Consider the following 11,962-nt stretch of genomic DNA (forward strand, 5'->3'; position numbering starts at 1 on the left):
AGAAGTTGTATTTATGATGTAAAACAAGCATTCTAGCTATTTAGTCAAGGTCAGCCAACCTTTATCTCTTCTCACTAACATTATAAGCAATCACTTTAGGGTATTAAATTAGCTAATATCCTATTAGCTAATTTAAGTTAAATTAAATATAAATTAAATATTAAATTTAAATTAAATTAAATATAATTTAAATTAAATATCCTATTAGCTAATTTAAATTAATTAAATTAGCTAATATCCTATTAGCTAATATCCTAAAGCCTCCCAAATATTTCATTTGTTATACTTGACAGATCAGTTGTTTTATTTAGTCTTTTATGAGCTTAAGCTCCCCTATGATAGCGTGCCTTCTGCATTCATTTACTTTTACAAATGCCAAATAAAAATTTATTGAAAAGCAACATTTTAACTTCCCCCTCCCTGCAGTGCATAAATCATGGTAGTGCTTAAAAGACATGCCAATTTGGGAAACAAAGGTGCTTTTGTGCTGAGGTTTACATTCCCGGCACGATCTAATGCTAATACCTGCTTGCATTTATATTCAGTTCCTGATGTTTGTGGGGGAGATTTTTATAGAACAAAACGGAAGATTTTGTTTCACCTTGGCTTCGGGAGAGAAAACATGGGGGAAAAAACCCAAACCTGATCCCTGTGTTGGAAGATCCTCCCAAGAGAAGGGAATGGCTACCCACTCCAATATTCTTGCCTGGAGAATTCCGAGGACAGAGGAGACGGGCGGGCTACAGTCCATGGGGTCACAAAGAGTCAGACACGACCGAGCAACTAACATGCTCACTTTCTAGCCAAACTGTAAGTTCCTCTGAAATTCACACTCTCTGCAAAGTGGAAAAAACCCTGAGATTTAAGTTACATTTTCCTTTCTCCTGCTCCATTAGCAATGACGTTCAAAAATCAATAACCTACGTTTGCCAGAAAGAGACCTCAGGAGTCCGTCTTGGAATCGTAAGAAATTGTCCAACTCTTTCGTTTTTTGGGTGACAGGAAACAAAATTATCCCGTTAGGTATTCACAGAGTCTTCCCTCCTCTAGCTGCATTCCTGAGTCTTTTCGGGGCGGGGGGGGGGTATATGTTATGGGTAAGGAGAAAATTGGAGGTCCAGACAGTAAAAATGGCAGAAGTTTTCTCTTAGAAGATATACTTCTCAAGCTGTACAATATGTAGATTTGATAACCTAGACTTTTCAGGTGAATGTGTTGAGAGAAAAAGACACAGGTCAGTGTGGGATAGCTTGGAAAGAATTTAGGGAATTTTTCAAGCAAAGAAAAGAAAGCTTTGTGTGTGTGTGTGGTTGTTGTTGAGCAGCTGCTGAGCTTGAGAGAAAGAGGATATGAAGTGTGATGTGAAAGTCATTTCCCTCCAACGGAGGTTTTGGTTCATATTTAAATTTCAGTTCAAATACTTTTCAGCTGTTGAACTGTTGTTTCATTGAATGTGACGCCACTGGATATCAGACTGGTTGCCACTGGGCTCTGATCTAAAGAGCAGTGGGAAGTGCCAGGGTTATTGACTCTGGGAGGTTTGGACGCTGGGTGTATTTCTCAGGGGAATCACTAGAAATTTACACCTCACACTGGCCTTGTCCTGACCTCCAGGCCCTGTTACTTTTATCTTGTAGCGTGTTCTCATGGAGTTTCTTCTCAGATGAAAAATCCCGGGTCAACTCCTTCCTCCAGTTCAATCCTGTTCATGCGTGCTCAGTCACTACAATCTGCCTTTTATTCTCCAGAAAAGGATTCCCTGCTTCCTGCCTTTAAGGTTATTGCTGAATTTTCCCTACCTGTGTGTTTCTGGGTAATCGCAGTGGAAACACTCCAGGGTGGGTGGGCAGAATGTGGGGAGTTCATGGGTAGAATGTTCAGGCTGACATGGCTATCTTCAACCAGAAGCATATCCTTTCACTTGTTAGGAAAAGGGAGAGAAAGATGCAATACAGCCAGGAAGTTTGGGGAATGACTACTTTAAGGAAAATGGTCTGGAAGTATTATGCTAAGCATGGCTTTAAGACTCTGCAAGCATGTGGTTCTTTGGGCAGGTTTGTGGCAAAGCTTGCATCTGTGACCATGACTCATGCCCCATGTCCCACTGTGTGGGACAGTAAAGGTGAGGATGGGAGAACAGCTGGGTATGGGAGCGAAGGAGGGTCTGCTGTCTGTAATGCGGTTCTTTCATTGAAAACCAAGGTGCAGCTTGTACTGGCTAATTGAATGGAATTATTATTTAGAGTCAGGGTTTTTACCAAGAAAATTGTGGCTTTCAATGTGGGGTGAGGTTCTCAGCGAAATAAGACTATAGATTTTCTAATGAGCCCCCAGGGGTTCCTACCAGGAAAGGGAACTGACTGGGTCCTAGGCTCCGTGCCAAGCCCCCAACAAACATCATCTCCTTGAATATTTAGAACAAACCTTTTATGCCGTCACTATTTTATAGAGGAAGAAAGCAAGCTCGGAGAGGGGAGAGGGCATATATGACCGGCGGTGGCAGGGTAGGGACAGGAAGCCAGGCAGTCTGACATGGAAACTACTCGCTTATCTTCCCTACTCTTAGGAAGGCACAGCAAGGCACTGCGATGTCACCATTTACATAAAGGTAATTTCTGCCTTTTAGTTGTGAAGTCTGTTCCCTGAGATTTTGTCCAGGACAGCAGGGGAGGGGCTCAGAGGCAGTCATCTCCAGGCTCCCTTGCTTCCATCCTGTCCTTTCCTTAAATAAGCTTTGTGGGTAATTATGTAGTTCGTGGAATCCCAGACTAGACTCAGAGTTCCCAGAAGGCAGTGATGTGTAGGTGAAAATAACACGAAGGTGGGAGTCAGGCAGCTGGCACACCCTCAGCAACCCTGTAACTTTGGGTACATTTTTGAACCTGATTTTCCACTTGGGCAGAATGGAGATGAGGAAGTTTAAGAGGAGGGATATTTTTTTTTAAGGGGTGGGCGACATATGGCGTGTGTCTGGGACCCAGAGTCTGTTCAGTAAATGCCAGATCTCTCTGGTTTACTCTTTGGGAGAAGAGCTTACATCTTGCTTATCCTGTAGCTCTTGGTACATGCAGTAAGCGCTCTGGAAAATATTGTACATTGGCTCAAGGAATGAAGTGCCAGCAAAAGAAAATTTTCACCCTTGTCAGTTTTTAGGGATTTAAAGCAGAGAACTCCACCCGCTTTCCCAGGTTCTGGCAGTCATGGTCGAGGAAGTGTGGGTCCAGGCGCGGCGAGGCTGGGGTCTGAGAGGGCGCAGTCGGGGCGCTGGAAGCCAAAACGGCCGGCAGAGGGCGCCCCGGGCCCGCTGAAAGCGTGGCGCTGGGCTTGCAGCGCTCGCCGAGCGCCGGGCAAAGGCTGCAGTCCGGCGTTGACCACAGCCGTGGACACGCGCGCTGCCCAAGCTGGGCGCCAGGTGAGCGCCCTCGGGGCGCAGTGGAGCGCACCCGCCCAGGCGCGCTCCTGCGCGGAGCCCTCCCGGCGACCGGTGAGTACAGGCGCTCGCGGGGCACGTTTCATCCCAGTTGAGGGGCCCTTGGAGGCAGCGCCTGTCGGAGCCGGGCTGTTCTGGAGGTTGATGTGCGTGGGAGAGTGAGCCGGCTCCCAGCTTGCGTTTGGTCATGAGAAGGGCATGGGGTTGACCCCCGCAGGCGCTGGATGGCGCGCGGAGCTTTGCTTCCTGGAGACTCGGGCTTGCTTGAGGCTTTCACTTAGGGGTCTTTTCTCACGGGCCCCTGTCCCGGTGCCGTCCCGGGTTCCGGGGGCCCGGGGTTTGGCGGGGTAACCCGGGACGGGCAAGCACTCAGCTGGGCTCCCCCCACCCCTTTCGCCCGCGGCACCAGCCGGGCGAACCACGTGCGGCTGTCGCCCGCAACTCTTGCCTGTCAAGCGAGGCCCGCCTCCGGGGCAGGGGAGGGGACGCGGGGGCGGGGTGGGCTGTGCCCCGAGGGAATCCGGCCGGCCCGGGCGCCCTCCGGTACAAGCTCGGCTCTCTCTGCCTCGTGTGCCCACGGGCTCTCGGGAGGAAGCGGGCAGTTCCGCGGGAAGGCGCAGGGCTCATCCCCGAGGGGCCAGAGGCAGCTCGAGGGGTGCCCGGGCGCTCGGCCCCGGGAGAAAGGTAGCTGCCCAGGTGAGTAGTACTGGGGGTGCCCTCTCTCCGAGAGCCTGGAAGCCCTTTCCCGGGGTCTCGTCCGCTTTGAACCGCCTCCAGCCATTCCAGGCAGTGGGGGGCAACGCCAGCTCTCTGTAGACCTGGCCCGGGATCCTTGTCCCAAACCTGCTCCTGCGATTTTTGCTCATCGGTCACGGAACCCAAGCTGCGCGCGCAGGGCAGGACTCAGGCGCGCCTCCTGGGTGCCCTGGCGCGGCATCGCCTCCGAAGACTGCTCTCCGAGCTCCAGGAGCTCCCGGGGGCTTGGAGAGAGACAACCCCAAGGCAAGGTAGGTGGCTCAGAGGGAGCTGGGTTGGGCTTGACAGTGAAGATGCGATCTGCTCCTTTCGGCAAACGACCTTTGCTTTCTCTTTGCTTTCTAGGGCTTTAGGGGAGCTGCTGCAGAGCCCGGGGCTTGGAGGAGCGGGGCATGTATTTTAAGCTGCGCCTCAGAGGGGAGAATTATCTGTCACCACCAGAGAGGCCACAGACCCGGAATGTGACGACAGTTGACTAGCTCGGTAGAGGCCTGAGAGTCTCTGGTTTGACAGCTTAGAATATGCTAAATAACCAGGGCTTTCCAGGAGGCATTGAAAGGTCATCTTGTCCCCACGACAGTGACCTGGAGCAAGGAAGTCAGAAGACAGTTGTAGAGAGCAAGAGGGACCTTCCAAGGGGCTGACTCGGACTGCCACGGGCAGGCTCCTGCCACTCGGTTGTTGCAGCCGTCTGGTGGAATGCTGGTGAGGACCTCCACCCAGAAGAGCAAGTGGGGCTGGGCAAGGGGCTGCGTGGCCCGTGAGGACTCCTGCAGGTCTGACCGATCCCCAATCCCTGCTTAGGAACTTGGGGGTGTCCGAGCCCCCTTGTGCTCACCCTCAGGAAGATGAGGACTCTCAACACGTCTACCATGGAAGGCACCGGGCTGGTGGCGGAGAGGGACTTCTCCTTCCGCATTCTCACAGCCTGTTTCCTGTCGCTGCTTATCCTGTCCACCCTCCTGGGGAACACGCTGGTCTGTGCCGCCGTGATCAGGTTCCGCCACCTGCGATCCAAGGTGACCAACTTCTTCGTCATCTCCTTGGCTGTATCGGATCTCTTGGTGGCCGTCTTGGTCATGCCCTGGAAAGCAGTGGCCGAGATCGCTGGCTTCTGGCCCTTCGGGTCCTTCTGTAACATCTGGGTGGCCTTTGACATCATGTGCTCCACCGCATCCATCCTCAATCTCTGTGTGATCAGTGTGGACAGGTATTGGGCCATCTCTAGCCCCTTCCGGTATGAGAGGAAGATGACCCCCAAGGCAGCCTTCATTCTGATCAGTGTGGCATGGACTTTGTCGGTTCTTATCTCCTTCATCCCCGTGCAGCTCAGCTGGCACAAGGCGAAACCCACAGGTCCCTCTGAGGGGAACGCCACTTCCCTGGGCAAGACCATCAACAACTGTGACTCCAGCTTGAGCAGGACATATGCCATTTCATCCTCTCTAATAAGCTTTTACATCCCTGTGGCCATCATGATTGTCACCTACACCAGGATCTACAGGATCGCCCAGAAACAAATACGGCGTATCTCAGCCTTGGAGAGGGCAGCAGTCCATGCCAAGAACTGCCAGACCACTACAGGTAATGGAAACCCCATGGAGTGTTCTCAACCAGAAAGCTCCTTTAAGATGTCCTTCAAAAGAGAGACTAAAGTTCTGAAGACTCTGTCGGTGATCATGGGGGTGTTCGTGTGCTGCTGGCTCCCTTTCTTCATCTTGAACTGCATGGTGCCCTTCTGTGGGTCTGGAGAGACCAAGCCCTTCTGCATCGATTCCATCACCTTTGACGTGTTTGTGTGGTTTGGGTGGGCTAATTCCTCCTTGAACCCCATCATTTATGCCTTTAATGCTGATTTTCGGAAGGCATTTTCCACCCTCTTAGGATGCTACAGGCTTTGCCCGACGACGAATAATGCCATAGAGACGGTTAGCATCAATAACAATGGGGCTGTGGTGTTTTCCAGCCATCACGAGCCTCGGGGTTCCATCTCCAAGGACTGCAATGTGGTGTATCTGATCCCACACGCTGTGGGCTCCTCTGAGGGCCTGAAGAAGGAGGAGGCGGTGGGAATAGCCAAGCCCTTGGAGAAGCTGTCCCCAGCCCTGTCTGTCATTTTGGACTATGACACTGACGTCTCTCTTGAGAAGATCCAGCCCATCACACAAAACGGGCAGCACCCGACCTGAGCCCTGGGGCGAATCCTGCCAGTCACGCTCGTCCCAAAAGCTGCAAGAGTTTTCTCTGAGGCTCGTGGTGAGAAAACTAAGGCGTGCTGAGACTCGAGATGTCGGGCGAGCTCTCCCCTGCTGCTTCCCCTCAAAACACAGCTATCTACACTTTAATCTGCGTTCCAGTGTGTTTTCTGTGGTGTTCATAGTGAATCAGGAGGGACACAGGTGAAGCGAATGTTCACAAGGGACCTGTCTTTGGCTCCAAAGTTATTTTTAGAAACTGATTCTTAGGACTTTAAAATAGGGCAAAGAATCAACAATGAACAGCTTCGCTTTAAAATTGAAGCTTTCCAGGAAGGAAATGAGAAGGGTTGAGTTTGCTGTGTACAAACAGGTGCTAACACTGGTCCAAGCAAAGTTTTCAGATTGTAAAGGTAGGTGCATGCCTTTATAAATTATTCCTAAAAAAAAAAAAAAAATTGAGCCTTACAGTAGGAATGGGACTTTTTTTCTCCCAGAATTGATGCTTAGTTGATATTGGTCTTATTTATTTATTGTATTATATGGATATTTTAAATTTATTATATTAAATCTATATTTATCATATTTAATAGAATGAGTTATCTGAGATCTTAAAATAGCATTTTGTTCATTTGACTAGCACTTTGTAAGCCAATGAAACAAACACAGACTCTCTGAGAGCCTAAATGCTCATTTGTAACTTCCAGAAACGCAGCAAAGACGAACAGAAAATGAAGCTGTGACTGTTCCTTAAAAGTTATTGGCACAGCTAAATAGGAGATGAGAATTGACAAATGCTGTGATAGCTTTATTCTCCTAAAAAGATTTTGAAAGATTTTAAAAAAGCATAGCCACTCTTGTGTTCAAAATTTTTTATGTGACAAAGACTTTCCCAGCAGAATGATTTGCAGTTCTGTAAATATCTGAAATAAAAGTCAGCTGAAGAAGAATCCAACTCGAAATTTATATTAGGTGGCAATAAAAAGTATATGCCATTTTGTATTTATGTAAAATAATTGGCCCTCTTTGTCTTTGCTCATATCCTGTGTCAGATAGCTTTTCTGAACCAGATAAATGACTGCCCTGGTTAGAGATGTGCAGTGAAGACAGTGAGTGTCCTTAACTCGTGTGTCACAAGAGTCTCACCCAGGGGCAAAGGTCAAGTCCTTCCTCTCCGTCTTACCAGCCAAGCTGCTCAGTGGGGCTATTTTGGTAATGCTTTAATCTGAACTTAGAATTGATTTCTTTTAAAAAGTCTAACTGTTAATGGTATAAAACTAGCAGATAGTGCCTCGTTATCATCCTTGAGTAAGACACTTCTGTTGGCGGAAAAAACAGGAGCCCCTTTCTCCTTTCGTGTTAAGCACCCTAAAGCCATCAGCATCTCTTTTGACAAATGCTAGCCCTTTCTCTGTGCTTTGGCATCAAGTTCCTGTGTCATCACCTGGATTGTAAAAAGTATTCTGAGTCTCTGTTGCCAGATACTAATTCGTGTGGGGCATTTCAAGAGAATTTTTTGGAAATGTTTACAAAGTATTCTTGTGGATAAGTAATTGACTCAACATTCAGATGTAGTGGGTAACAAGGAAGATATCTACTGAAAACTATCTCCTGCATCAGGTCTGTGTTATTTATGCATTGTGAATGTTTTCTTAATTTTACTGCCTGTATGCTTTCTTACATATAATAAAATTATTTTGTGAACTCAAAACCACCCTGAATGTTGCATTTGTGCTACAGTAGTTAAGTGAGTTTTAAACACTAGAATATTTCAGATCTACACGTAAGAAAACTTGGGCATTTTCAAGGATATGTTGCTTTTCTTTTTCTTTTTAGTGGTAGTCTCCTCTTATGTGTGGCATATGTTGCCTTTGGATACTTAAACAGAAAGTTGCTTTGGGCTATAAACTTTTCCTTCTGTCTCAAAAACATTCTCCCCCCTCCCCCCACCAAAAATTAAAAAAAAAACAAACACTTCCTTCTTTGCTCAAGGAATTACTCTCCTTTTCATTTTACAGATTGAAAAGACTTTTAAAATCTCTATTTTTACTTTCTAAGAGTCTAGAGATTTTAAATAACATAAAAATTACAGAAAAGACTGGCTTGTTCTGTGTGGTCATGGACCTGTGACTTAATGGCAACCACTGTATGACTAGTATTTGTTTTAAGAGTACAATATAAGAATTTCTTTCTGGAGAAAATATACAGACTGTGATACTGGGCTTATTTAAAAGTCTTACACAAAACTTCCATTGATCCTGCTAAACCTGCTTAGATCATGTACTAACCTGGCTTTTTTTTTTTTTTTCCTCTTAATCCCAAAGGAAAATGATTGAACAGCAGGTGATGTAAAAATTAAGGGTTAAGTTTATAATTTGAACATCACACAACAGATGGTGTCTTTTTAAATTCCATATTTGCCTTTCCTAGGCTTTGGCAGATAATGAACACATCTAGAATGAACTCACTCAAAGCATGATGCCTTTTCGTTCTGCTTCCTAACTTTCTGCACATCTTGATTCTTTGCAGCTTAATTTTGCTGTTTTGTAATTAGTAGTCCAGCAACATGAGCTGTGATGCCCGGGGTTGTTGTTGTCCAACCAATGAAACACGGCACAAAAGCTTTCACTGTGTATTTCATTGGCAGAATGAAAAATAAAGACTATTAAATACTCGTAAAATTTAGGACACTGTGGATGAGGCTGTACTTTGGGTTTCTGGCGTGTGGGATGAATGGAGGGTATCTTATGAAATGTTCATTTGACAGACAAAATATTTCAGAGAATTTAATTTACAACCATAAAAGCAAATTTAAAATACGTCATTTTATTTCATTTAACTATCCTGATGAGCCTTCATAATACTAGATACATGTAAGACACTTTAGCAAGACAGAGACAGTTTAAAGAGGTGTTCTTTTTCCTTTCCATCTAAGAAGATGCCTTTCCTGTTCAGATAAATACAGAGCTTTTACTGGCAATAGAATAACAAGAAGTCTTAAGGAAGGGACACTGAGCCCTGGGCTCCAATTGGCAGATTTGGAGTTTATGCAGGAAAGTTGTTGATTTTCTTGGGATCTAAGCAAGTCATGGTCTCTGAGTCTCAGTTGTCTTGATCCATTAAATGGGAAGAACAAAACCTCTGCATTAACTTCTTCAGTGGAGGAGGTCATCTAAATAGCAAACCTGATAAATAGTCCAGTCTCAAGGACTTCCTGAACGCTGCACTCTCTGGCGGCTCCATCATGATTTCCCCCAGGCCTACACAGACACATCTCAGCTTGATTCTTCTACAGGCCAGGAGCCAGTCCACATGTGGGGGCCTGGAACGCAAAAAGCCCGGGCTTTGTTTTGGATAGACGTGGGTTCACATTGCAGCTGCCACTTTCAAACTGTGAGAGAGTAAGCAAAGGACTGTACCTCTCTGAGCCTGTTTGACTATTTGAGAAATGGAATTAAACACACAGATTCTTGTGAGGGTTGAAATGATGCTCGTGTTTTATAAGGGTCCTGAGGTCTGAAATCTTAAGCTCACCGCATCTTTGTAGGATCTCTGCTTGGAAGGGATTGATGACAATATTTATTGTATTCCTAATAATGGAGCTGCTATGCATTTGAATTTTTGCATGTTTGCTAAAGCAAATGGAAATACCTTTCAGAGTGCATGTGGTTTGGGATTCTCCCATTCTCTTTTGCTGTGGTTATCTGGTATTGCTGAAGCAAGTAGCTTTTTATATCAGCATGGTTAAGACAATTGCCTTAATTTTTTCCCACTAGATAGCTACTAAATAAACCTGTCCCTGGTGTTTTAGTTTATGAAATCTACTTAACCCTGCACAGTTTGCTTCAGGAATGATGACTTGATGGCTGGCCAGCTCTGGGCTGTTAAAACTGGGACGTACCTCACTGCTTGATCTGGTTACTGTGGTCATTTGAAGGAACTAACCCCGTGGATCATAAGACTGTAGCATTACGTAGATTAGGTGCACCTCTGTGGGTTTCTTTGCGATTTCCTGGATATAAACATGACATAATCAACCTGTCTCTTGTTTCGGAGGATTGAGGGGATGGTAAGCATTACCGCACCGAGAACCCCTCTAAGACCTTGTTACCAGGCCAATCTGGTCCTGTTGCCTTCTGTCATGTTAAGTAACCACCATGTAATGCACAGAATTAAAAAAAGCAGCATTTGGACTTGAGTCTGTTACATCATTCAAGATTTGGGAGTTGTAATTTAAATAGTATTAGAAGCTCAAAGAGTAATCTCTGGTTTAAAAGGGTTTAACTTTTTAATCACTAGGAGAAAATGGACAGAACCAGTTACAATTTTTCTCATGCTCATAGAATATATATTCTACCAGCTCTCAGACCAGGTAAATGCTTTCAGTCGTTGAAGAGGCTCTTCCCTGAGCTATGTCCATAGAAAGGAGCCTATCTAGGAGCTATGCCAGCAAAGTGAGAACTAGAGGGACTGAATTGTAGGGCAGAGTTTTCAATTTCACTAAGTAATTTTTAAAAGATAAGTAGTTTTGATAAACTACCTTATAACCCTTGAAAGTAAGTTTTTTCATCTCTACAATATGTGGGTTAGAAGAGGTGATTTCTAAGATTTTTTTCTGGCTTGACAATATTAGATCTGTTACCGGTAAAATAGGAATATGATAGATTTTCCAAGTCTGTTCTCTTTGCTGCTGCTGCTAAGTCACTTCAGTCGTGTCCGACTCTGTGCGACCCCATAGACGGCAGCCCACCAGGCTCCCCCATCCTTGGGATTCTCCAGGCAAGAACACTGGAGTGGGGTGCCATTGCTTTCTCCAATGCATGAAAGTGAAAAGTCAAAGTAAAGTCGCTCAGTGGTGTCTGACCCTCAGCGACCCCATGGACTGCAGCCCACCAGCATCTTCCGTCCATGGGATTTTCCAGGCAAGAGTACTGGAGTGGGGTGCCATTGCCTTCTCTGGTTCTCTTTGCTGCTAGAAAGCTAACAAAGTGATAATTCCAAAATGCCAATATTAGCTCATGCCCTTCTTAACATTCTTCAGTGACTCCCAGTTACTTTCAGGAAAAACAGACAAACCCTGGTGGTCTCTGCCACTCCCACTAGTACTATCTCTACAGACATTCGGAACTTCTTACAGCTTGTGGAGTGTACAAAGTCCTTTCTTGTCTTTACGCTTTGCACATGCCGTGCCCTCTTGCCTGGAACACGCTTCCCTGTTTCCTTTGTTTGCCTGCTCCTACTTATCTTTTAAGATTCAGTAGGGCATAATTAGGGCTTCCTTGGTCTCTCGGTGGGAAAGAATCTGCCTGCTAATGCAGGAGATGTGGGCTCTATTCTTGGGTTGAGAAGATCCCCTGGAGAAGGAAATGGCAACCCCACTCCAGGATTCTTGCCTGGGAAATTCCATGGACAGAGGAGCCTGGCAGGCTACAGTCCATGGAGTCGCAAAGGAGACACGACTTAGCACTAAACAACAACAGGACTTAATTGCAGAAGGCCTTCTTTCTTCCTTCTTCTATTCTCCTTCTTATTTCTTTTGAAGGGTTTGCCATACTGTAATGAAATAATCTCCTTACTTCTC

At 46.0% G+C, this 11,962-nt stretch overlaps 1 protein-coding gene across 1 annotated transcript; it reads left to right on the plus strand.

Annotated features, from left to right (window-relative positions):
- Positions 1–3,874: 3,874 nt before the first annotated feature.
- On the plus strand, positions 3,875–8,095 carry DRD1 (dopamine receptor D1). The gene is made up of 2 exons (XM_061429985.1): positions 3,875–4,437; positions 4,532–8,095. The coding sequence occupies exon 2, from the start codon at positions 5,035–5,037 to the stop codon at positions 6,373–6,375; it is 1,341 nt and encodes a 446-aa protein (XP_061285969.1). The 5' UTR covers positions 3,875–4,437; positions 4,532–5,034; the 3' UTR covers positions 6,376–8,095.
- Positions 8,096–11,962: the final 3,867 nt, after the last annotated feature.

This window comes from Bos javanicus, chromosome 10 (assembly GCF_032452875.1).
Source record: "Bos javanicus breed banteng chromosome 10, ARS-OSU_banteng_1.0, whole genome shotgun sequence".
NCBI lineage: Eukaryota > Metazoa > Chordata > Mammalia > Artiodactyla > Bovidae > Bos > Bos javanicus.

Bases quoted from the DNA above. Each gene is read 5' to 3' on its own strand.
- DRD1 (XM_061429985.1), top strand. From the start codon at position 5,035: ATGAGGACTCTCAACACGTCTACCATGGAAGGCACCGGGCTGGTGGCG.